General features: G+C 36.6%; 1 protein-coding gene across 1 annotated transcript in view; it reads left to right on the top strand.

Moving 5' to 3' along the window:
* Positions 1-71: 71 nt before the first annotated feature.
* The window catches only part of LEKR1 (leucine, glutamate and lysine rich 1), a 226,561-nt gene continuing 198,954 nt past the window's right edge, over positions 72-27,678 (top strand). Inside the window, 2 exon segments of the mRNA XM_066363543.1 lie at positions 72-140; positions 497-711. Coding sequence (XP_066219640.1) covers positions 72-140; positions 497-711 — 284 coding nt within the window.

Below are 27,678 nucleotides of genomic sequence, written 5' to 3'. Positions count from 1 at the left end.
GTAGAAATCATAAAGTTTTAAAACTGAACAGGAACTTAGAGTTCATTTGGCTCAATGCCCTAATTTCCTAAATGAGGAAAATAAGATCTGAAAAAGCCAAGAGGCATCTCCAGGAGCACACTGTTGGCCGTAAAAGGCCAGTACTTTCTTCCCATGTCATGAAAAACCCATCTTAAAATAAGAATTGCAAAGATGTTTTCATTATTTTTAGTTTAATTTTATGGAAAATATTTCAAGAAAAAATATTTTTTAAGATACCATGGAGAAATAATGACTCTGAAAGACCTGTTTCTAATTTCAAAATTTTGTATCAGTGTCAATATCATGCCAATTTAAAAAGTTTTATCCAGATGTAAGCAATGTCATAATTATTACTCAACGACATAGTACAGTATGCATTTACTTACTTACTTCATGTGACCAGCATAATTACAATAACATCTTCCATCAAACTTCATTTTTCAGAATTCAAGTAAATGTATATTCTATTTTCTAGATGTCCCCTGAAGAAAAAGTTTGTAAGTACTGTGGAGTCAGCTATCTAATTCTTCATGAGTTTAAAGCTATGGAAGAAAAAGTGAAAGCAATGGAAAAAGAGATGAAATTTTATCAAGGAAGTGTAGACCGTGAAAAGAAACTTCAAGAAAAGCTACATTTTCTTAGCCAAGATTTTGAACAGTACAAAATTGACAATGACTCCAAAACAGAAAGGTAGAAGTATGCTGTTCTTTTCTGTTGTTTATTTAGTTTGGAAGAAAAGGACAGAAAATAGACTTTCAATGTTCTAGAATTTCTCTGCATTAGAGTTATACTTGAATACATTTATACTTGATACATTTGAGTTTAATTATTAATAATTTCTAAATAGAATTTTTATAGTTTGAGCATTTTTTGAGATATATATATTCTTTGAATGATTAAAAACCAATTAATTTAGTAACTATAAGTTGAATTAAGTTTTATATTTCCCCAGATATATCTTAATCTTATCACTTGGAAGATTTTTCTGTCAAAAATCAGGTGAATTTTGGTAGTTTTTTTGTTTTGTTTTTCTGACAGAGACAGAGAGAGTCAGAGAGAGGGACAGATAGGGACAGACAGACAGGAAGGGAGAGAGATGAGAAGCATCAATTTTTTGTTGTGGCACCTTAGTTGTTCATTGATTGCTTTCTCATATGTGCCTTGACTGGGAGGCTACAGCAGACTCAGTGGCCCCTTGCTCAAGCCAGTGACCTTGGGCTCAAGTTGGTGAGCTTTGCTCAAACCAGATGAGCCTGTGCTCAAGCTGGCAACCTCAGGGTCTCGAACCTGGGTCCTCCGCATTCCAGTTCAACGCTCTATCCACTGTGCCACCGCCTGATCAGGCAGTTTTATGGTTTTGATGCCTAACATTTGTTTTAAATAACTTTGAATAGTTAGATTTATAGGATAAGGTTTTCATGTTTTGAAAAGAATGCCAAAACATTAAAATTGGCACATTATTCTAAATCACTGAAATTGGAATAAAATTCAATAATAGGTTCCTAACGCTGGTACATCTAATCAACAGTTTTGTCTGCCTGAAGACACTCATTTATTCAGACACTGCAACAGAAGGTTTTTTGCTGCAGTATTATGGCTTTACCTTTCTTGCATGATTGAATATTTCTCCATTTAAGATATTAACAGTTGGTGTTAGTAAACCTTGAACTAATGAATTTCATGAATATCATCATGTCTTTAGAAAAAATAAAAACTTTCTTAACTCTCTTAGGTTTAAGTACTTCTCAAATTTTATTACAAATTTTAATAATTACATTAAATGTCAATTGAACCCAATATTTCTTATTTTAAAATTTATTTAGGATTTTAATTTGTGTTTTCATAGATTCAAATGTCCCACCGAATATATTTCCCCCAACCCCCTTATTTCCCTTGGCCCTCTTTTATGTCTTTTCCCCCTAATGCCTTTCCCCCCTTCCCTCCAGTATTTGCTGTGCTGTTCTCTATAATGCTGTGTTATGTAAACAGTGGTACCTTGAGATACGAATTTAGTTAGTTCTGTAACTGAGCTCATAAGTCAGTCAACCCGTATATCACACTGCTGATACTGGACCTGTGCACCAACGGGCCAACTAGCGGCAGCTTCCCGAATCACGATTCGTATCTCGGAATTTCGCTTGGATCTCAAACGAAAATACGGACCGAGTCGCAGCTTGTATCTTAAAAAATTCATATGTTGCTCTGTCCATATCTCAAGGTACCACTGTATATAATTTAATTAATCTCTTTCCCTTCTCTGATCCCATCTTCTCTTCTACTTTCCCTCTGACCACTTTTCCTCTGGTCCCTTTGATCCCACCTTTGCCTCTGTTTCATTCCTCAGTTCATATTGTTCATTGGATTCCTCAAATGAGTGAGGTCATATGATATTTTCCTTTCTCTGCCTGGCTTATTTCATTTTAGCATGGTAGTTTTCAGGTCCATCTATGTTGTGAAAGGTAAAGTTTCCTTCTTCCTCATGTCTACGTACTATCCCACTGTTTATATGTGCCACAGCTTTTAAATCCACTCATCCACTGATGGACACTTGGGCTGTTTCCAGATCTTGGCTATTTTAAACAATGCTGCAATAGACATGGGGGTGTACTTCTTCTTTGAATCAGTGATTTGGTATTCATAGGGTATATTCCTAAAAGTGGGACGGCTGAGTCAAAGGGCAGATTCATTTTTAATTTTTTGAGGAATCTCCATACTGTTTTCCACAGTGGCTGCACCAGTCTGTATTCCCACCAGCAATGCAGGAGGGTTCCCTTTTCTCCACACCTTCTCCAGCACTTATTATGTGTTGTTTTGTTCATGAGCACCATTCTGACAGGTGTGACGTGGTATCTTATTGTGGTTTTAATTTATATTTCTCTAATGATTAGTGATGTTGAACATTTTTTCATATGCCTATTGGCCATCTGTATATCCTCTTTGGAGAACTGGCTATTCATTTCTTTTGCCCATTTTTTGATTGGATTTTTTATCTTCCTGGTGTTGAGTTTTACAAGTTCTTTATAAATTTTGGTTATTAATCTCTTATCAGACATATTATTGAATATGTTCTCCATTGTGTGGTTTGCCTTTTTCTTTTATTCATATTGTCCTTAGCTGTGCAAAAGCTTTTTAGTTTGATATAGTCTCTTTGTTTATCCTGTCCTTTATTTTCCTTGCCCATGTAGATAAATCAGCAAATATGTTGCTGCGAATGATGTCAGAGAGCTTATTGCCTATGTTTTCCTCTAGTATGCTTATGGTTTCACGACTTATATTTAAGTCTTTTATCCATTTTGAGTTTATTTTTGTGAATGGTTTAAGTTGGTGGTCTAGTTTCATTTTTTTGCAAGTAGCTGTCCAGTTTTCCCAACACCATTGTTAAAGACACTGTCTTTACTTAATTGTATGCTCTTACCTCCTTTGTCAAATACCACTTGTCCATAAAGATGTGGTCTTATTTCTGGGTTCTCTGTTCTGTTCCATTGATCTATATGCCTTTTCTTATGCCAGTACCAAGCCATTTTGAGTACGATGGCTTTGTAGTATAACTTGATATCAGGATGTGTGATACCCCCCACTTTATTGTTCTTTCTCAGGATTATTGAGGCTATTCATGTTCTTTTTTGGTTTCCTCTATTATTATAGTATTGCTGTTGATCTCGCCCTCAAAGCCCATCAAAATCTGCTTTATGTGTTTAGGTGCTCCTATATTAGCTGCATAGATGTTTATAATGATTTTATCTTCTTGTTGGATTGCTCCCTTTATTATTATGTAGTGACCTTCTTTATTCCTTACTCTATAGTCTTTGTTTTAAAGTCTATTTTGTCCTATATAAGAATTGCTACCTAAGCTTTTTATTCATTTTTATTTGCATGAAATATTTTTTCCATCCCTTTACTTTCAGTCTATGTGTATCTTTTTTTTGAGGTGTGTCTCTTGTAGACAGCATATGTACAGGTCCCGTTTTCTTACACATGCAGCTACCCTAAGTCTTTTGATTGGAACATTTAATTCATTTACATTTAAGGTTATTATTGATATGTAGTTGTTTATTGCCATTTTATTCTTTAAATCTACATTTCTCTTTAACTAGGTTCCCCCCCACCTTGTTCTGTTTACAGCAGGCCCCTTAACATTTCTTGTAGCATTGGTTTGGTTGCAATGAATTTCTTCAGGGCTTTTTTTGGGGGATGGGTGGGAAGCTTTTTATTTCTCCTTCAATTTTAAATGATAGCCTTGCTGGATAGAGAAGTCTTGGCTTTAGGCTCTTGTTTTGCATTACTTTGAATATTTCTTACCATTCCCTTCTGGCCTCTAATGTTTCTGTTGAGAAGTAAGATGTCATCCTTATGGGGGCTCCTCTGTAGGTAATAGACTGCTTTTCTCTTACAGCTTTAGTATTCTTTTTTTATCTCCTAATTTTTGTATTTTAATTATGATGTGTCTTGGTGTTGGCCTCTTTGGGTTCATCCTTAATGGAACTCTGTGCTTCTTGAACTTGTGTGAGTTTTTCCTTCATCAATTTAGGGAAGTTTTCAGCTATGATTTCTTCAATCAGGTTCTCTATACCTTGTTTTTTCTCTTCTCCTTCAGGAACCCCTATGATGTGGATGTTATTTCTCTTCATGTTGTCACACAGTTCTCTTATAGTTTCCTCAGTGTTTTTTGAGCCTCTTTTTGCTGCTCTGCTTCTGTGCTTTTGGTTATCTTGTCCTCTAATTTGCTGATTTGATCCTCAGCTTCATTCATCCTGCTTTTAATTTCTTCTAGTGTTGTCTTCATTTCTGATATTGTGTTTTTCATTTCTGACTGATTCTTTTTTATTATTTCAATGTCTTTTTTATACTTGCTATCTCTTTATTTAGTTGCTCGTTATGTCCATATATTGTTGTTCTAAAATCTTTGAGCATCCTAACAATCATTATTTTAAACTTTGCATCTGGTAATTTGATTATTTTTATCTCATTCAGATCTTTCTCTGGGGATTTCTCTTATTTATTGATTCATTTAGGTTGTATTTCTCTACCTTCTCATTTTGTTTGTGTATAAGAAGGGTGTGGCCACAGGAGTCCAATGGGTGTGGCCTCTGTGTTTCCTAGGTGTGGGCTCTGTGTTCCCTAGGTGTGATCTGTCTGCAGGCCAGCCACCACCTCTGCCACTGCCTTGGGCGTTTGGGCACTGCCGGCCATTGCTGGCTGGCCCACTGCAGCTGTCCCTGTGGCTTTCACTTTGCCTTCATGAGAGTGGGCGAGGCTGCATGCCTTGGCTGCCCCTGGCCTTCATTCTTTCCCTGTGGGCAGGACTGCGCTCACACACCACGACTGCAAGCCTCAGCCCTGCAGGTAAGGCTGCGCTTCTATGCCCAGCTGCAAGTCTCAGCCAGTTCTCCGGCTTTTACCTTGCCCCTGTGGGCAGGACTGCTTGCATGCCCACCTCGCAGCTGCAGGTTGGACCGCTTTTGTGCACCCCTTCCACAGCCGTGGCCTGTCCCCGGTCTCCACCCTTGCCCGGCAGGACTGTTCTCGTGCCTGGGCTTCTGTCGTGGCCAGCCCCTGCATCTGCCCCCATGGATGGGACTACACTCACGCCTGGGCCAGCTCCTAGTTTCTGCCCCCATGGACAGGACCGCGCTCCCACGTCCTGCTGCCATCTGTCCTCCGGCAAGCAGTCAGCAGTGTGACGTTGGCAATGCTGCTCAGACTTTCACATTCAATACTGTATCCCTTATGGCTCCCTGCCTCTAAGTGATTCTTTGCTCTGACTGCAGCAGGAGAGCTTCCCTTTGCTGGTATTGCTGGTTCTAGGGGAAATATTCACTTTAGGTTTGGGGAGTGACTCTACCCAGGAATTAGGGTGGCTGTCTCTCAAAGAATTTCTCCCTATGCCTCCTAGATTACACTCTCTTCCTGCTACTTTGGGCCTCTTATCTCTCTTTGTACCCCAGAGTCCCAGGTGGGTGGTTGTGAGAGAGGTTTTCTGTGCGGTCCCTTTAAAAAGAACCCTGGTCTGAGAAATATGTCTCTTTCTCACAGACAGTATCCTGGCTAGTTTTGCAGCTAAATACTGTCCATACACCTCATCTGGGTTCTGGGGCTGCAGGCTGAGGCTTTGGTCCTGGGGCCCAGGACCCTCCCCTTTCTGCTAAACTCCCCTCCTGCCACATGAGTCTCTCTGGGCTGCCGCTTGCTCCTGGGAGCTGGGCAGCCCTCTCCACATTTCCGCTTTTCCTACCAGTCTCAGTGTCACTTCTTTAGTGATCCTTGGTTAAAGAGTCCTCTTAGTTTAGTCCAAAGTTGGTTTTTCCAGCTAATTGTTCTTAAAATTACATTGTAATCCACTTTGGTTCTGGGAGGTGGAAGTTGGTACGTCCCCCTACTTCATTGCCATCATGTCACCCCCTCATTTCTTGTTTTTTACCAAGATAATTTTGTTACAGTTTTTACAATTTCAAATTCGAATAATAAAATATTTTATACTATTTGATTGCAAAAATAAAAACATTATTTTTTTAACTGAAGATTTCAGTTTAAAATTTAAAATTTGGAAGATTTTTGTCAGAGAATCTTTTTTTTAAATATTTTTTATTAATTTTAATTTATTGGGTTAACATGAATTCAAGTGTCCCACTCAATATAATTTTCTCACCTCCATCCTCTTGTCCCCCATTGCCACTCCTACCTCTTTCCTTTGGGATTTTCTGTCCTGTTATCTGTATCTATGTGTTATGTATATGTAATTTGACAAATCCCTTCATCTTCTCTGATCCTATCCCCTCATCCTCCTTTCCTCTGACAGCTGTCCCTCTGCTCCTTATGACCCTGCCTCTGCCTGTATTCTGTTCCTCAGTTCACTTTTGTTCATTAGATTCCACATATAAGTGAGGTCATTTTGTCTTTCTCTGCCTGACCTATTTCACATAACATAATAATCTCCAAGTCCATGCCATCACAGAAGCTAAGATTTTCTTCTTTTTTGTGGCCTCATAGTATTCCATTGTGTATATGTGCCACAGCTTTTTAATCCACTCATCCACTGACAGACACTTGGGCTGTTTCCAGATCTTGGCTACTGTAAACAATGCTGCAATAAACATGGGAATGCATATTTTCTTTTGATTAGTGATTTGGTATTCTTAGGATATGTTCCTAAAAGTGGGATAGCTGGGTCAAAAGGCAGTTCGATTTTTAATTTTTTGAGGAATCTCTATACTGTTCTCCACAGTGGCTGCACCAGTCTACATTCTCACCAGCAGTGCAGGATGGTTCCCTTTTCTCCACATCCTTGCCAGCACTTATTGCATGTTGATTTGTTAGTGAGTGCCATTCTGACAGGTGTGAGGTGGTATCTTATTGTGGTTTTAATTTGCATTTCTCTGATGATTAATGACATTGAATGTTTTTTCATATGCCTATTAGCATATGAAGTGTCTATTCAGTTCCTTTGCCCATTTAAAAAATATTTTATTATTTTTTTTTAAATGTTATTCAGTTTTTTTAGAGAAGAGAGAAGAGAGACAGAGAGAAAGAGAGAGAGAAGGAGGAGGAGCAGAAAGCATCAACTCCCATATTTGCCTTGACTAGGCAAGCCCAGGGTTTTGAAACAATGACCTCAGCCTTCCAAGGTCAATGCTTTATCCATTGTGCCACCACAGATCAAGCCTCTTTTGCCCATTTTAAAATTGGACTGTTTACCTTCCTGGTGGTGAGTTTTAGTAGTTCTTTATAAATTTTGATTACTAACCCTTTATGCAACGTATAGGCGAATATGTTCTCACATTGTGTGGGTTGTCTTTTAATTTTGTTCATTGTGTCTTTTGCTGTGTAAAGGCTTTTAGTTTGATACAGTCTCATTCATTTATTTTATCCTTTATTTTACTAGCCCATGGAGATATATTGTCAAAATATTGTTACGGGAGATATTGGAGAGTTTGCTGCCTATGTTTCTTTCCAAAGTGTTTAATGTTTCGCGATTTACATTTAAGTCTTTTATCTGTTTTGAGTTTATTTTTGTGAATGGTGAAAGTTGGTGGTCTAATTTCATTTTTTTGCATGTACCTGTCCAATTTTCCCAACACCATTTATTAAAGAGACTGTCTTTACTCCACTGTATGGTCTTACCTCCTTTATCAAATATCAATTGACCATAAAGGTCTAGGTTTATTTCTGGGTTCTCTGTTCTGTTTCATTGATATGTATGCCTATTCTTATGCCAGTATCAAGCTGTTTTGTTTACTATGACCTTGTAGTATAACTTGAGATCAGGAAGTGTGATACCTCTCACTTTATTCTTCACTTTCAAGATTGCTGATGCTATTTGTGTTCTTTTTTGGTTACATATAAATTTTGAAATATTTATTCTATATCTCTGAAGTGTTTCATTGGTATTTTAATAGGAAATACACTGAATCTATAGACTGCTTTGGGTAATATAGACATTTTAATGATGTTTATTTTTACTATCCATGAACATGGTATATGCTTCCACTTTTTTGTATATTCCTTGATTTCTTTTTTCAATGTCTTATAATATTCTGAGGACAAGTCTTTTACCTCCTTGATTAAATTTACTCCTAGGTACTTTATTTTTTTGTTGCATTAGTGAAGGGGAGTGTTTCCTTAATTTTTCTTTCAGACAGTTTATTGTTGGTGTATAAATATGCCACTGATTTCTGAATATTAATATCCTACCACCTTGCCAAATTTATTTATTAGGTCTAGTAGTATTTTTGACTGAGACTAGAGTTTTCTATGTATAGTATTTTGTCATCAGCAAATAATGGTAGTGTTACTTCTTTTTTTTTTTCCAATTTGGATGCCTTTTATTTCTTCTGATTGCTGTGGCTAGGACTTCCAGAACTATGCTGAATAAGAGTGTTGAAAGGGGGCACCCCTGCCTTGTTCCCGATCTCAAAGGGTTTGCTTTTAATTTTTGTCCATTGAGTATAACTTTGGCTGTTGGTTTGTCATAGATGGCCTTTATTATGTTGAGTTATTTTCCCTATATTTCCACTTTGCATAAAATTTTGATCACAAATGGGTGCTGGATGTTATCCAATGCTTTTTCTGCATCTATTGATATAATCATGTGATTTTTATCCTTTCTTATATTTATGTAATGAATCACATTAATTTGCGAATATCAGCCTTGCCTCCCCGAAATAAATTCCACTTAATCATGATGTATGAGTTTATAATGTATTGCTGGATCTAATGTGCTAATATAAATATTTTGTTGAAAATTTTAGCATCTATGTTCATCAGGGATATTGCTCTATAGTTTTCTTTGTAATGTCTTTACCTGGTTTTGTAATGACAATATTGCTTGCCTCATAAAAGGGGCTTGGAATTCTTCCTTCCTCTTGAATTTTTTGAAATAACTTTAGAAGGATAGGTGTTAGTTCTTCTTTTAATGTTTGGTAAAATCAGCTTGTGAAACCATCTGGTCCAGGACTTTTAATTGTTGGGAATTTTTTTGATAACTTTCCATTTCATTTGTTGTAATTGGTATGTTTAGGTTTTCAGATTCTTCCAGATTAAGTCTTGGCAGATTGTATGCTTCTAGGAATTTATTCATTTTACCTAGGTTGTCCAATTTTTTGGCATATAGATCTTAATAGTATTTTCTTACAATCCTTTGTATTTCTGTGGTGTCAGTTGTTACTTCTTTTTCATTTCTAATTTTATTTATTTGAGTCCTCTGTCTTTTTTTTTTTTTTTTTTGGATGAGTCTGGTTAAAGGTTCATCAATCTTGTTTACCTTTTCAAAGAACTAGCTCTTAGTTTCATAGATCTTTTTTTAGTCTCTATGTCATTTATTTCTGCTCTGATATTTATCATTTCCTTCCTTCTACTTCCTCCAGGCTTTATTTGTTCTTCTTTTTCTAGTTATTTTAGGTGCAGTATTGTTTATTTGAGCTTTTTCTTGCTTTTTAAGTTGTGCCTGTAGTGCTATGAATTTCCCTCTCTGGACTGGGTTTGTTGTGTCCCATAAAGTTTGAGTGTTGTATGTTCATTTTAATTCATTTCAAGGAAATTTTTTAGTGCTTCCTGGATCTCATTGTTAACCTGTTCGTTATTTAGTAATATAATATTTACCCTTCTAGTGTTTGAAAATTTTTCAGTTTTTTTTTTTTATTGTAGTTGATTTCTAGTTTCATGCTGTTTTGGTTAGGAAGATGCTTAATGTGATTTTAGTGTTCTTAAATTTATTGAGATTTGTTTTGTGTCCTAACATATGGTCTATTTTAGAGAATGTATAATGAGCACTTGAAAAAAATGTATATTCTGCTGCTTTGGGGTAAAAGGTTCTGCAGATAGCTGTTAAATCCAGTTAATCTAGTGTGTCATTTAAGGCCACTGTTTCTTTGTTAATTTTCTTTCTGGAGGATCTATCCGTTGATGTTAGTGGGATATTAAAATCCCCCACTATTATACTATTGTATAGTATTGCTGTTGATCTTGCCTTTTATGTCATCAAAATCTGCTTTATATATTTAGGTGCTCCTATGTTAGGTGCATACATATTTACAATGGTTATATCCTCCTTTTGGATTACTCCCTTTATTTTTATGTAGTGACCTTATTTATCCCTTACTTTTTTTGTTGTTGTTGTTTTTTTTTAATAATTTTATTTTTTTAATGGGGTGACATCAATAAATCAGAATACATATATTCAAAGATAACAGGTCCAGGTTATCTTGTCGTTCAATTATGTTGCATACCCACCACCCAAAGTCAAATTGTCCTCTGTCACCTTCTATCTTGTTTTCTTTGTGCCCCTCCCCATCCCCTTTCCCTCTCCCATTCCCCACTCCCCCCCGTAACCACCACACTCTTATCAATGTCTCTTAGTTTCACTATTATGTCCCACCTACGTATGGAATAATACAGTTCCTGTTTTTTTCTGATTTACTTATTTCGCTTCGTATCATGTTATCAAGATCCCACCATTTTGCTGTAAATGTTCCGATGTCATCATTTCTTATGGCTGAGTAGTATTCCATAGTGTATATGTGCCACATCTTCTTTATCCAGTCATCTATTGATGGGCTTTTTGGTTGTTTTCATGTCCTGGCCACTGTGAACAATGCTGCAATAAACATGGGGCTGCATGTGTCTTTATGTATCAATGTTTCTGAGTTTTTGGGATATATACCCAGTAGAGGGATTGCTGGGTCATAAGGTAGTTCTATTTTCAGTTTTTTGAGGAACCACCATACTTTCTTCCATAATGGTTGTACTACTTTACATTCCCACCAACAGTGTATGAGGGTTCCTTTTCTCCACAGCCTCTCCAACATTTGCTATTACCTGTCTTGCTAATGACAGCTAATCGAACATCTGTGAGGTGGTATCTTATTGCCGTTTTGATTTGAATTTCTCTAATAGCTAAAGAAGATGAGCATCTTTTCATATATCTGTTGGCCATTTGTATTTCTTCCTGGGAGAAGTGTCTATTCATATCCTCTTCCCATCTTTTTATTGGATTGTTTGTTTGTTTGTTGTTGAGTTTTATGAGTTCTTTGTATATTTTGGATATTAGGCCCTTATCTGAGCTGTTGTTTGAAAATATCATTTCCCATTTAGTTGGCTGTCTGTTTATTTTGTTATCAGTTTCTCTTGCTGAGCAAAAACTTCTTAGTCTGATGTAGTCCCATTCATTAATTTTTGCCTTTACTTCTCTTGCCTGTGGAGTCAAATTCATAAAATGCTCTTTAAAACCCAGGTCCATGAGTTTAGTACCTATGTCTTCTTCTACGCACTTAATTGTTTCAAGTTTTATGTTTAGATCTTTGATCCATTTTGAGTTAATTTTTGTAAAGGGGGAGAGACTGTAGTCCAGTTTCATTCTTTTGCATGTGGCTTTCCAGTTTTCCCAGCACCATTTATTGAAGAGGCTTTCTTTTCTCCATTGTGTGTTGTTGGCCCCTTTATCAAAAATTCTTTGACTATATATATGTGGTTTTATTTCTGGACTTTCTATTCTGTTCCATTGGTCTGAGTGTCTATTTTTCTGCCAATACCATGCTGTTTTGATTGTCGTGGCCCTATAATATAGTTTGAAGTCAGGTATTGTAATGCCCCCAGCTTCATTCTTTTTCTTTAGGATTGCTTTGGCTATTCGGGGTTTTTTATAGTTCCATATAAATCTGATGATTTTTTGCTCTATTTCTTTAAAAAACGTCATTGGAAGTTTGATGGGAATTGCATTAAATTTGTATATTGCTTTGGGTAATATAGCCATCTTGATTATATTTATTCTTCCTAACCAAGAACAAGGTATATTCTTCCATCTCATTATATCTTTTTCGATTTCCCTTAACAATGGTTTATAGTTTTCATTATATAAGTCCTTTACATTCTTTGTTATGTTTATTCCTAAGTATTTTATTTTTTTTTGTTGCAATTGTGAAGGGGATTCTTCTTTTGAGTTCCTTCTCAGTTGTTTCATTGTTTGCATATAGAAAGGCTATTGACTTCTGTATCTTAATTTTGTATCCTGCGACCTTACTGTATTGTCTTATTGTTTCTAGTAGTCTTTTTGTGGATTCTTTGGGATTTTCGATGTATAGGATCATATCATCTGCAAAAAGTGATACCTTTACTTCTTCTTTTCTGATATGGATGCCTTTTATTTCTTTGTCTTGTCTGATTGCTCTGGCTAGAACCTCTAGTACCACATTAAATAAGAGTGGAGAGAATGGACAACCCTGTCTTGTTCCTGATTTAAGGGGGAAAGCCTTCAGTTTAGTGCCATTTAATATGATGTTAGCTGATGGTTTATCATATATGGCCTTTATCATGTTGAGATATTTTCCTTCTATACCCATTTTGTTGAGAGTCTTAAACATGAAATTGTGTTGTATTTTATTGAAAGCCTTTTCTGCATCTATTGATAAGATCATGTGGTTTTTGTTCTTTGTTTTGTTGATATGGTGTATTACGTTAACCGTTTTACGTATGTTGAACCATCCTTGAGATTCTGGGATGAATCCCACTTGATCATGATGTATTATTTTTTTAATATGTTGTTGTATTCGATTTGCTAGTATTTTGTTTAGTATTTTAGCATCTGTATTCATTAGAGATATTGGTCTGTAGTTTTCTTTTTTTGTGCCATCTTTGCCTGGTTTTGGTATGAGGGTTATGTTGGCCTCATAAAATGTGTTTGGAAGTATTGCTTCTTCTTCAATTTTTTGGAAGACTTTGAGTAGAATAGGAACCAAGTCTTCTTTGAATGTTTGATAAAATTCGCTGGTATAGCCGTCAGGGCCTGGACTTTTATTTTTGGGGAGGTTTTTAATGTTTTTTTCTATTTCTTCTCTACTGATAGGTCTGTTTAGGCTTTCTGCTTCTTCTTGACTCAGTCTAGGAAGGTTGTATTGTTCTAGGAATTTATCCATTTCTTCTAGGTTGTTGAATTTAGTGGCATAAAGTTTTTCATAGTATTCTACAATAATTCTTTGTATATCTACGGTGTCCGTGGTGATTTCTCCTCTTTCATTTTGGATTTTGTTTATATGAGTTCTTTCTCTTTTTTCCTTGGTAAATCTTGCCAAGGGTTTGTCAATTTTGTTGATCTTTTCAAAGAACCAGCTCCTTGTTCTATTAATTTTTTCTATAGTTTTTCTGTTCTCTAATTCATTTATTTCTGCTCTGATTTTTATTATCTCCTTTCTTCGGCTGGTTTTGGGTTGTCTTTGTTCTTCTTTTTCTAGTTCCTTAAGGTGAGAAGTTAAGTGGTTCACTTGGGCTCTCTCTTGTTTGTTCATATAGGCCTGAAGTGATATGAACTTTCCTCTTATTACTGCTTTTGCTGCATCCCATAGATTCTGATATGTCGTATTGTCATTTTCATTAGTCTGTATATATCTTTTGATCTCTGCACTTATTTATTCTTTGACCCATTCATTGTTTAAAAGTATGTTGTTTAGTTTCCACATTTTTGTGGGATTTTTTTCCTCTTTTTTGCAGTTGAATTCTAGTTTCAAGGCTTTATGATCAGAAAATATGCTTGGTACAACTTCGATTTTTCTGAATTTGCTGATGTTGTTTTTGTGGCCCAACATATGGTCAATTCTTGAGAATGATCCGTGTATACTAGAGAAAAATGTATACTCAGTCACTTTGGATGAAATGTCCTGTAGATGTCTATCATATCCAGGTGCTCTAGTGTTTTGTTTAAGGCCACTATGTCTTTGTTGATTCTCTGTTTGGATGACCGATCTAGAGCCGTCAGCGGTGTATTGAGGTCTCCAAGTATGATTGTGTTTTTGTCAGTTTTTGTTTTAAGATCAATAAGTAGCTGTCTTATATATTTTGGTGCTCCTTGGTTTGGTGCATATATATTAAGAATTGTTATGTCTTCTTGACCCAGTGTCCCCTTAGCCATTATGAAATGGCCATTTTTGTCTCTGAGTACTTTTCCTGTTTTGTAGTCAGCATTATCCGATATGAGTATTGCTACACCTGCTTTTTTTTTATGTTATTTGCTTGGAGTATTGTTTTGCAGCCTTTCACTTTGAATTTGTTTTTTTCCTTGTTACTTAGATGAGTTTCCTGTAGGCAGCATGCAGTTGGATTTTCTTTTTTAATCCATTCTGCTACTCTGTGCCTTTTTATTGGTGAATTTAATCCGTTTACATTTAGTGTAATTATTGATACTTGTGAGTTCCCTATTGCCATTTTATATCTTGCTTTCTGTTAGTTTTGTGTCTTGTTTGATCCTTCTCTTTCGTGTTTCTATCTTTTGTTTTTATTTGGTTGTATTCCATACATCTTTCCTCTGTTGCTATCTTTTTTATCTCATGTGCTTCTGTGGTGTTTTTTCAATGGTGGTTACCTTTGAGTAATGAAAAGGGTCCCTACCCTGTTCATTGTAGCGAACTATTTTGTGAGTACTTTTGCACTCCATCGTCCTTTGCTACTGTTAATCTCCATCTTCTCCCCCTCTTTCTTTTTGTTGTTGTCACAGTTTAAATTTGGTTTTATTGTGTTCTTCTTGGAGCTTTTACTTGTGGCTCTGTTTTTTTTTGTTCTTTGTATCTGATTGGAGAACCCCCTTTAGCAATTCCTGGAGTGGGGGTTTTCTGATGATAAATTCCCTCATCTTTTCTGTATCTGTGAATGTTTTTATTTCTCCTTCATATTTGAAGGATAGCTTTGATGGGTATAGTATTCGTGGCTGAAAGTTCCTCTCTTTCAGGACTTTAAATATTGGGGTCCACTCTCTTCTAGCTTGTAGAGTTTCTGCTGAGAAATCTGATGATAATCTAATGGGCCTTCCTTTATATGTTGTATTCTTCTTTTCCCTGGCTGCCTTGAGAATTTTTTCTTTGCTGTTGGTTTGTGTCAATTTCATTATGATATGCCTTGGAGTAGGTTTGTTGGGGTTAAGAAAACTCGGAGTTCTGTATGCTTCTTGAACTTGAGGCTTTAGTTCTTTCCACAGGCTTGGGAAGTTCTCATCTATTATTTGTTTGAGTATGTTCTCCATTCCATTTTCTCTCTCTTCTCCCTCTGATATACCTATTATTCTTATGTTATTCTTTTTGATGGAGTCAGATAATTCTTGTAGGGCTATCTCATTTTTTTTAATTTTTGAGTCTCTTTCTTCTTCTCTCTGTTGTGCCTCAAGTTGCTTGTCTTCTATTTCACTAATCCTCTCTTCTATCTGACCTGTTCTATTAGCTAAGCTTGATACTTCGTTTTTCAGCTCGTGAATTGAGTTTTTCATCTCTGTTTGATTTGTTTTTATAGTTTCAATTTTCTTGGACATATATTCTTTTTGTTCATTGAGTTGTTTTCTGAGCTCCTTAAATTGCCTTTCTGTGTTTTCTTGTATATCTCGGAGGATTTTTAGGATTTCTATCTTGAATTCTCTGTCATTTAGCTCCAAGGTTTCCAATATATTAAATTTTTTCTCCATATATTTTTCCTCATCTAGCTGTGTTACCTCTCTTTCTTTTGTATCCATGCTATTCGATTTTCTCTTCCTTAGTGGCATCTGAGGGTGGTTTTGTTGATAGTATTAATGAGATTTAATAAAGAATAAAAAGTTAAAAATAATAAAAAAAATAATAAAAAATTAAAAAATCGAAAAGAGTTTTTTTTAAAAAAATTAATAATGAAATAAAGAAAAATAAAATAAAATATAAATTTTAAAAAAAGGAAATTATTCCCCCCCTCCTTTTTTCCTCTCCTCTCCTCTCCCCTCTTTCTTGAGAAAATCTTGTGGTGAACTGTGAATTATAACAAACAATGCCTCTGATGGAGGGCCTGAATTGGGGAAAAGTAATAAAGGGGCAAAAAAAAGAAAAAAGAAAAAAAAAGAAAAAAAGAAAAAAGAAAAAAAAAGAGCGTATGGACCCACAAAAAGCAAATAAGGAAAAAATTTGGGTCAAGAATAAAATGATTTGCTTTTAGGTGTTGGATGTCTAAGAGTTATGATGAGAGGAATAAGAGGAAAATGGAAAAATGGGGGGACAATTTAAAAAATTACTATTGTATTTAGTGGAACAAGAACTAGATAAAATGGAGAGCCAGGGATGGGAGCACTGCTAGTGAGTTAAAAAGGTGAAGTAAAAACCCCCCAAAATGCCACAAACATAAGTTTGAGTCCCAGATAAGATAATTTGTTTGTTATTGAGGTTTGAATGAGAGGAGATGTAAAGGAGAAAGGAAGAAACAAATATAGAGGGAGAAAAGAAAGAGAGAGAGAGAAAAAAAGAGGGAACCACTAAAAGAAGAAAAAAGAAAGGAGAGAGAGAGAGAATTAAGGGTTTTGGAGTGCAACCCTCATAGAGAGAAAGGAAGAGAAGAGAAAAGATAATGGGAGATGTAACACCTATGGGTAGTGTAGTTCAAGGAGAGGAGAGAGTAAGACCGGCAGAGAATTAATCGGCCAAATTGGAGGAGGAAAAAAAGTATCAAGATTGAAGATAAGCGAAACAAACGAACAAATATAATAAAATGGGATAGGTTTTAAAGTCTGCAGATTATTCTTGATTTTGAGAGGTTATCTTCTTGCTTTTTCTTTTCTCTCCCTCTTCCTGGTCGGTGACTCTGTACCCCGGGTTCTGCCCCTTTGGCATGCTCAGGTAGAGGTTTGCAGTTGATAAGTCTCTATGGCAATGTCATGTATTGTGCTTTAGTCTCATTGGCAGTCGAGGCTCATTAGCATTTATAGGCTCTGACAGTGAGAGAGTCCGTGTTCCTGGAGCCTTTCTCCTAGTTTTTCCTTCCTCAATTAGTAGCCTGATAATCCAGCTATGGGGTTGCTGCTGCCTCTGCCTGGATAGTAAGAGGCTCATAGAGCTGGCAACTCCCCACTCTATTTCCACTCAGCACAGGGCTCTGGGTAAGGCTCAGTCAGTCAGAGCTGCTAGCATAATCAGGCGGGCTTTCCGCCCACTCAAAGACCTCTGGCTCTGCCACTCTGTCCGGTAACACAGGCAGTCGCCCACTTCCGGGGCGCTTCAAGGAAACTCTCACTCACTGTCTGCATGCGCGCAGACCAGGATATCCGGCCAGCAGTCTCACGCTCTGAGTGAAACCCCCAACCGCAGGGAAAAGTTGCAGCGTTGGAATTGAGTCTTGCTCCGTCCCCATGCGCGGCTTTTGCAAGGTGCTGGGGCGGCCTGAGATTCCGCTTTGGCCCACACAAAGGCCCCTGACTCTGCCCCTCTGTGCGATAACACGGGTGCGCACTGCCGAGGCACTCGGAGGAATCTCTCATTCACTATCTGCGCGCGCAGACCAGGATATGAGGCCGGCTGCGTTTCCCTCTGAGTGAAATCCCCACCAGCACGGAAAATCTCCACCGTTGGAATTAGTTCTCACTCACTCCCGTGCGTGGCTTTCCCAGGGCGCTGGGGCTGCCCAGAGACTCTGCCCTCGGCCCACAGAAAGGCCTCTGACCCTGCCTCTCCGCGGGGCAACACGGGCACCCACTCTCGGGGCCTAGGAAGAAATCTCTCGCCCACTAACTGTGCGCACGCCGACCAGGAGACCGGGTAAAATGGCCGCCCCGCTTGTCTTTCTTTGTTTGGGTTTGGCGCGAGTGTTAGCTTGTATTGCCCTGGTTGCCACAGGATCACTTTTTCCTCGGCTTGGATCTCCGTGCCACAGCCTGGTTCGGCCGTTTGTGCCGCGGCCTGGATCTATTCACCCCCTTTGCCCACCTCAGTTTCTATATTCACAGTTACCAGAGAAAGCCGCCCTGTTTAGGTTAGTGAGGAAGGCGGAGCATTTCTTACTCCCTATTTCCTTCGGGGTTTGGTTATATATTTAGCCAATTTTTCACTCGACCATACCTTTGGGTGTATTGCGAAGCTTCTGGAGACTCCAAGTATAGGTTTTTCTGTTTCTGGTTGAAGATCTTGTTGAGTTTTGGGGGAGATTTATCGGTATCGCTTCCTACCCCGCCATTACTCTGACATCATCTCCTCTACTTTTGTTTTTAAAGTCTATTTTGTCAGATATAAGTATTGCTACCCCAGTTGTTTTTTTATTTCCATTTGCATAAAATATTACTTTCCATCCCTTCACTTTCAGTCTTTGTGTATCTTTTGTTCTGAAGTGGGTCTCTTGTACTACAAGTTCTGTTTTCTTATCCATGCAGCTACCTTATGTCTTTTGATTGGAGCATTTAATCCATTTACATTTAAAGTTATTACTGATGTGTTCTTTTTGCCATTTTATGTTTTAAATCTACAATCTCCTTTTTCTAGTTTTTTTTTTTTTTCCTGCTCCTTTTACAGCAGGCCCCTTAATATTTTTTGTAGTACTGGTTTGTTTCCAGTGAGTTTTTTTTTTTTTTTTTTTTTTTTTTTGTCTGGGAAGCCTTTTATTTCTCCTTTAATTTTAAATGATAGCCTTATTGGATAAAGACGTCTTGGTTGTTGGTTCTTGTTTTGCATCACTTTGAATATTTCTTGCCAATTCCCTCCGGCCTCAAGTGTTTCTATTAAAAAGTTAGATGTTATCCTTATGGGTCTTCTCTGTCGGTAATTAACTATACTTTCTCTTGCAGCTTTTAGTATTCTTTCTTTGTCTCTTAACTCTGGCACTTAAATTATGATGTGACTTGCTGTAGGCCTCCTTGGATTCCTCTTTAATGGAACTCTGTGTTTCTTGTACTTGTGTTTCCTTTTCATTCATTAATTTAGGGAAGTTTTTTTTAATAAGTTCTCTATTCCTTGTTTTTTCTCTTCTTCTTCAGGAACCTCTATGATGTGGATGTTGTTTCTCTTCATGCTGTCATAGAGCTCCCAGAGTTTCCTCAGTGTTTATGAGCCTCTTTTCTTTTTGCTGCTCTGCGTTGGTGCTTTTGTTTATCTTGTCCTCTAAATTATTGATTCAATCCTCTGCTTCATCCATCCTGCTATTGATTCCTTCTAGTGCAGTCTTCATTTCTAATACTGTGTCATTTCTGTCTGATTCTTTTTTATTGTTTCAGTGTCCTTTTTGATGTTTGCTATCTCTTTATTTAGGTGCTCATTATGTCCATCCATTGTTGCTCTAAGATTCTTGAGCATTCTGAAAATCATTATTTTAAAGTCTGCATCTGGTAGTTTGATTACTTCCATCTCATTCAGTTCCTTTTCTTGAGATTTCTCTTGTTAATTCATTTGGGTCACATTTCTTTGTCTACCCATTTTGTCTGCATATTAGGTAGTGCTGTCTGACTTTGAAATTTTTGTGATATCTTTATGAAGAAGATGTGTTCGGTGGTACTGATATGAAAGCCTAAAGGAATATCCCTTTAGGCTGGCTGGCTTTAAGGAAGGTTCTTCAGGAACCTTGATCATGTGTATTACACACTGTGCAATATCTGTCCTGTTGGGCATATTTATTCTGTGGAGAATAAATATGCTAGACTCCACCTTTGGGCATGCTGTTTGTGTAGGTAGCTGAGTTTATGGTTCTTGCTGTCTATCACCCACTACCAGTTGTGTGGGCTCTAGATCATCTTGGGTTGGCAGCAGCTATTGTTTGTAACCTGCTGTGGGCTACCTGTCTGCAGCTACTGCACTTTTTGCTGTTTGTGTCTGAGTTTTCTGTGCCTGAGTAGTGTGGGAAGGGTCAACCTTTGTATAAGGATATGCTTTCTCCTGCTTGGAGATAACAGCAGCTCTGTAAAATTCCCAAGCTCTGTAAGATTTGTCTTTACTTTTTAGCTGCTCCTCCTCTTGCAACTGCCTGGTTTTCCCACAAAGTCTTCTGTAGAAAGACTCTAGTGTGGACTCAGACTGGCCTTACCCAACTAATCTCTCTACAGGTTACACGCTTGGTGGGTTAGGGCAGCTGAGGTTGTGAGTACAATGTTAGTGGGACCCGCTATGTCAGGGATCTCTTGGTCAGGAGCTTAGTATGGGGAATGTGGCCCCTACTCCAGAACTTAATCTCTCAGCCACTGCTGGATACTCAAATTTTATTTCTCCCCAGCAATATGAGGAGCAGGTTCAGACCAAGTGTGGCTGACAGTCCCCTGTGCAGAATCTCTTTCAGCTAGTGAGACCCTGGTCTCAAGGAGAAATACTGAAAGAGTTCTCTCCTGGGGCTGACTGTGCCCCCTTCCTTGAAGGTGGCTAAGTCTCTTGACCAGATTGAACAATAGACTCACAGAGACCCATACATTAAATGTCCATGCTCTAAGCCTCTCTCCCTTCCCCCAGTGGAATCTAGCCCTATAGGGCTAGTGTTCAGGTGGGCTGATTGTGAAACTGCACCCTATCCAGTGGACATGAGCTGCTATGCTGGTGCTGATCACAGAGAGTGAAACTCGCCTCAGCTGGGCCAGATGTGAGGAGCCTTTCCTTAGGATTCTACTCTAGGAAGGGTTGTTAGGTCCTGAACTGATGCTTTCCGCAGCTGGCCACTGGATTTGCCAACCCTGGGCCTTTCTGGCAGGAACCTGGTGCAGACCAGTGGGAGACAGAGCCCTCAACAACCTTCCTGGAGTTACAAGCAATCCAGAGTTTGTGGCTGGGCCCACATGTAAATGGAAATACCAAGTAGAACTCCTAGGCTGGCTTTTACCCACACCAGGCCTGGGATGAGTTCCATTTAAAAGACTGTTTCCCTGAGTCCTGCCTCCTACAGCCTCTCTCTGCTGGCTGCTTGTTGGGCTTGGCCACTGAAAAAACCTCTGCTAGAATCTAGCACCTGCAGCAATTAAGGGATTAGAAAGGGTGGTGGGTGTGGCACTGCTCCTTGGCTCCAGGTGTCAGTCTGTCCAGACATTTTTCACAGACTTCAGTAAGGTGTGGCCCAGGAATCTGGTGGATGTGGCATCTGAGTCCCAGAGGTGTGGTCTGCCCATTTTCTGTATAGTTTCTATTGAGTCTCCCATGAGGTAGAAGCACCAGTCATAGAGTCAGGAGCGTGTGGGGTAATGCTCTGGTCTCAACACCAGAAAACTGAGGCATTGACGTGCCCCCTGCTTCCTGACCTCTCAGAATGACCCATTGCCATGACTGGGGTAGGAGAGACTCCCAAGGGTGGAGCAGTTGCTTTTCCCCAGGCTGATGCTGTACAATGGGGATGCTCTGCCCAAGAAAAATGGCAACTGCAGTATTGGAGAATGACTCAGTACAGGGGTCTGGTGGCCATCTCCCACAGTGTCTCTTTCTGGGCCTCCAAGTTTACACTCTCCTCACGCAACTCCAGTCCTCTCAGCTCTCCCTCCTTCAAAGCCCCGGGTAAGTGGTTGTGAATGAGATTTTCTGCATGGATCCTTTAAGATGGAGCCTGTATCTCTGAGAGCTCCCTCTCTTTCTTGCGGACAGAAACCTGGCTCTTTTCTCCGTGAAATGCTGTGTGCCTCTTCTAGGCTCTGGGGCTTTAGGCTGGGGCACTAGGCCTGGGGCTGAGTACCCACACCTCTCAGACAACCCTCCACACAGTGAGTCCCTCCAGACCTAAAGCTGCTGCTCACTCCTGGGAGCAGGGCAGCCCTTTCTGTGTCTCTGCCCTTCCTACCAGTCTCGATGTGGCTTCTTCTGTGATCCTTGGTTATAGAATTATTTTCATTTAGTCCAAAATTTGTTTTTCAGAATGATTGTTCTTAAATTAAGTTGTAATCCAGTTTTGTCTTAGGAGTTGACAGTTGGAACATCCGCCTACTCCATCACCATTTTGGACTCTTCCAGAGATTCTTTTGTTTGGTGTTTTTTACACTTTCTTTAACAAAATATTATATTATGTAAGTATACAAACTCACAAAACAAAAGAATTATACAGTATAGAAGATAAGGAAAGAAAGTCTCTTTTTATTTTCCTCATTGCTTTCTTCTTAATGGAGATAAAACCATTTTTAATGGTTTGGTGTAGATTCTTTGTTGTGCCTTTACCTTTATTATAGATATGTTTCTTTAATATATGTAATATATTATATATAAGCCATGTAGTTTTTTAAATGTTTATATTTTAGTAGAATAGTTTTTAACTAACCAGTATATTAAATTGATTGTTTTGTGACTTTAGCCACTAAGCTATATATGTATTTTGGAAATTTTTCCATATTAATTCACGCAGATCTACCTTGTTCTTCATTGCTGCAACATTTTTCTTACTAAGAATATGCCAAAATTCCTTAACCATTTCTCTTTTCAACATTTAGATTATTTTCAATATTTATTATTACATGTAATATTTAAATTTATATTTGTGTATATATGTTTTCCATAAGATAAATTTCTAAAACTGAAATTGCTAGAATAAATGCCACTTTAAAATTTTGATGGGTATTATTCCAAATTGTCCTTTGAGAAATATTATTAACTTATTTTTGACCAATAGTTTATAAAGAGGTTGTTTTTCTATATCTTGTTAATATTGAAGTCTTTTTAACTTTTAAAAATTTTTCACTTTTTTCTAGACATTTATAGATATCATCCTTTATTAATTTCCTGTTCCTGTATGTTATCCAAATTTCTATTGGATTATTTGTTTTTATTTATTTACATGACTTTTTAATATACTATGAACATTGTACTTTGTTTATATATGTTGCTGATATTTTTTCATCATTTCTTATATTTTTATTTTTTTCTATATTGATTTTAAATATCTTTTGCCAAATTTTGAGAATAGCAATCAGGGTTCTATACCAAGTTCTTTCAGTTACAAACAACAGAAACTTATTGTGGCTACCACTAAACTAGTGTTAGTTTCAGGCAAGTTGAAGAAACAATGTACAGGGTGGGCCAAAAAGTAGGTTTACAGTTGTTTGTATGGAAAATAATATAGTAATATAATAATATAGAAATAAACTTGAATATTCAGAACTGTCAACCTAATTTTGCCCTACTCTACTTTTATAATATTGTTATTTTATTTAGCTTTTTAATTTATTTGGAATTAACTTTTATAATATAGATTTATAATTTCATATTTTTTATTGTTTTCTAAATCCATGGGCTGTTGTCTTAATATTATTTTATTAAATTCATCTTTTCTGCCTTGATTTGAAATGCTATCTATTAATTTCTAGTATAGTTTCTTTCTGGAGTCTGTTTGATGCTATTGATTTATTTTCTATCAGTGATTGTCTCAGTCCAATGGGCTACTATAGAAAGATATCATAGGTTGGGTGGCTTACAAACAACATTACTTATTTATTTCTCACAATTCTTGAGGCTGGGAAGTTCAAGATCAGGGTACTGGCATATTTGGTATCTGGTAAGAGCACACTTTCTGGGTCATAGACAGCTGTCTTCTTGCTGTGTCTTTGCATGGCAGAAGAACTAAGGAAGCTCTCTGGGGTCTCTTTAATAAGGGCACTAATCCTCTTCATGAGGGTGTCATTGTTATGACCTAATCACTTCTCAATAGCCCTCCTGCCAAATACCATCATATTGGGGAATAGGTTTCAACTTATGAATTTTGAGGGGACACATATTCTGTATATAGGAATGGGTAAATACCACACTTTGACCTTATTTCTTTGTATAGTTTGGTATTTTGTAGGACAATTGTTTATTTTGCTTTTCAGGTTATCCTGGCTTTTCTAATATATATACTTTCTCTTCTGGGTAAACTTTGGAATCAGCTTATCAGGTTTCACAGAACATTCTATATTATGATTTAGATTGGAGTTGCATTTACTTCATAGAGCAATTTGACATCTTGAAAATTGACATTATCATCCTGAACCTTCTTATCTTGGAATATGGTATTTTCTCCCCATTTATTCAGGCCTTTATTTTATTTTATTATTTTAAAAAAATGAGGTAACATTGCTAAATAATGTTATAGAAAAGTCAGGTTCACAACATTATAACTCAGTATTTGTATATATTATAACATGCTCACCACAAAAGTATAATATCTATCCATCACTATATATTTGACCCTCTACTTATTTCATCCTCCCCCCTTTCCTTCTAGTAACCACAAATCTGTTATCTGTACCTATGAGTTTGTTTTCTTCAAATTCTTCAAAGTTTTATAATTTTGTTGCACATTTCATGTTAGTTTAATTTCTAAAGCTTTAATTTTTGTTGATATTGGAAATGGGATTTTTTATTACATTTTTAATTTTTCTGAGTGCTATTGATTTTTGTACATTGATTTTGTATCTAGCTCCTTCACTGAATTCTTTCATTTTTATATTTGTTTTTTCAGTTGATTTTCTTGAAAATATTTTATATATATAAATACACACATATAAAACAATCACGTTAGCTGGACTAGGTGGTGGCACAGTGGATAGAGAGTCAGACTGGGATGCAGAGGACCCAGGTTTGAAACCCTGAGGTTGCCGGCTTGAGCACGGGCTCATCTGGCTTGAGTGCAGGCTCACCAGTGTGAGCATGGGGTCACTGGCTTGAGCGTGATATCATAGATACCATGGTTGCTGGTTTGAGCCCAAAGGTCACTGGCTTGAGCAAGAGGTCACTCGGTCTGCTGTAGCCCTCTAGTCAAGAAACATATGAGAAAGCAATCAGTGAACAACTAAGGAGCTGCAATAAAGCTTCTTGTCACGCTCCCTTCCTGTCTGTCTGTCCCTATCTGTCCTCTCTCTGTCTCTCTCTGTCTCTGTCACAAAAAGACAAAACAAAACAAAAATACCCAGTCACATTATATGCAAATAGTAACTGTCTTACCTTTTTGTTCCATCTTCTGTTGGGATATGGTAAGATTTTTCTCTTTTAATGAAGTAAATAGTATTTCTAGATTTTCTAATGTGAAGCTATACTTGCATTTTGTTATATAACCATTTTGATCATGGTTTTTAAGGGTTTTCTAATTTAAGTATTTGCTTACCTTCTTCATGATTTTTTCAGTTATGAGCCCTTCCCATAACTACTCCCTTAAATATATGTATTTAAAGGAAATTTTCTGTAAGAATAATAACTTGGAGAACTTGCCATAAATAGAAGCTAAAAATTAAATATATAATGATTAAAATAAAACGTGTTTTGTCTCTGTATCACTAAAATAATTGCCTATCTTATTAGTTATATATGAAATAGCTTATGAAGAGTATTATTCTTTTAATGTGATGCTGGGTTAATTTGTGATTGTTTTACATAGTTTTTTGCATCCATGTTAACAGGTGAGGTTGGCCTCCTGTTTTCTTATTTTACAGTGCACTTGCATATACTAGCCTCTTAAACATGTTAAGAAAGTTGCCATCTTTTGTGTGCACCTGATGTTTTGAGTAACAAATGTTCCTTGCAGTTTTGGTAGATCTTCATTAAAAAGTGTGTTTTGTTTCTTTTTTGAGTAGTAGAATTTTGATGACTCATTATATTACCCTATAATTATTGATTTATTTATGGACTTGAACTCCTTTCAAGTCAATTTTGGAAAAATTAAGCATTTCACTAACATTTTAAATTTCTTAGTATTTAGTAATTTTTTTATTTGAAAGTTTTTCTCTGTTATCTCTGTGACCCTCTTTTCATGGGTTGATTTGTTGTGTTTGAGAGAGGGAGGAAAAGAGCGAGTGAGAAAGAGGGAAACAGAGAAAGGGAGAGAGGATTTTTTTTATAAAAAATAAACATTTGTCTATTTTACTGGCCTTTTCAGAGAACCAGACTTAATTGAGCAAAATGTTTCTTTTTCTATTTCATTAACTTATACTCTATATTTATTTATTATATTTTTAAAAACTTACTTTTCTTACCAGTTACTTCACTGATGTCTTGGTTAATTTTAATCTCTTTTTCTAGTAATTACTTTTAAAATTATCAGGCTCCCCTGTGGTAACAAGTTTTGGCAACAATAAACATTTTGAAAATAGTGTTCTCATTTACTTTTAAATAAGATGTAAATTCAGTTTTTATTTCCTTTTTAATCTGTTCCTAAATTCTTAGAAGAATATCTTTAAGTTCCTACATGGATAAATTTTCCTTTGGCTATCTTTTTATTTTTGTCTATTGTTATTTCGTTGTGGACAGAAAATGTGACTTATTTAGAAGAACTTATTGACAGTTTAATAAACAGTGAGTTTTTAGAAATACATACTCTATAACTACTTGGAAAGAATATATAATCTTTGTTTTTGGGATATAACTTTTTAATAGAGTCATCAAATTACCACTGGTTAAGTGTGCTATTCAAATTCTATATATATTTACTTGTTTTTGGCTATTTGACAGATCATTTGGAAGAATATTAAAGTCTTCCAAAATTAATATGAATTTGTCAATTTTTGTCTGTTTCAAATTTAAGTTGATGGGATTAATATGACCTAGTTTTGTGGATTACATATATTTTAATATAGAATATTCTTCTTGACCCACTTTGTTTTTCTAAAATGTGATTTTTAAAATTATATTTTATATCCTTATATTTCACAAAAGTTTCATACTAACTTTAAAAAATAATAATAAACACTAATTTTTTAGAGCAGTTTTAGGTTCACAGCAAAAGCTAGTGGAAGTACAGAGTTCCCAGATAACCCTGCCCCTGCACAACATGACCTTCCCCACTATCTACATTCTACACCACAGTGATACATTTGTTCAATTAGTGACCCTGCATTGACAAATCACCCAAAAGTCAAAATTTACATTAAGGTTCACTCTTGGTGTACATTCTATAATTTTTGACAAATGTGTAATGCCAAGTATCTACTACTGTAGATACATAATAGTTATACTACCTTAAAAATCACCTCTGTTCTGCTTATTCATTCCCCACTAGCCTCTAAAGAATGGCAACAATTTAACCATAGTTTTCCTTTTCCAGAATTTTTTATAGTTGGAATCATATAGTATATAGTCTTTTCAGATTAGCATCTTTCACTTGTACATTGTGGGACAAAAGTCGCTTTACATTTCTATGGACAATAATATATTAACACAAAAAATAAATTGTGTTTTACATTCTCACAGCTGTAAACCTACTTTTAAAAAATTTTATTTAGAAAATTAAATTTAATGGGGTGATATTGATCAATAAGACTTTACAGGTTTCATGTAAACCTACTTTTGACACTCTGTATGTTTGCATTTTCTCCATGTTCTTTCATTGCTTGATAACTTATTTCTTTTAGCACTGAATAATATTCCATTGTCTAGATGTGCCATAGTTATGCATTCACATACTGAAGGACATCTTGGTGTTTCCAAGCTCTGGCAATTATGAATAAAGCTGCTATCAATATCCATGTGTAACTATTATGTATTTCTGCATTTTCAA

The sequence above is a fragment of the Saccopteryx leptura genome, chromosome 2, assembly GCF_036850995.1.
Source record: "Saccopteryx leptura isolate mSacLep1 chromosome 2, mSacLep1_pri_phased_curated, whole genome shotgun sequence".
Taxonomy (NCBI): Eukaryota; Metazoa; Chordata; class Mammalia; order Chiroptera; family Emballonuridae; genus Saccopteryx; species Saccopteryx leptura.
This window is presented reverse-complemented; position numbering and strand designations above follow the sequence as displayed.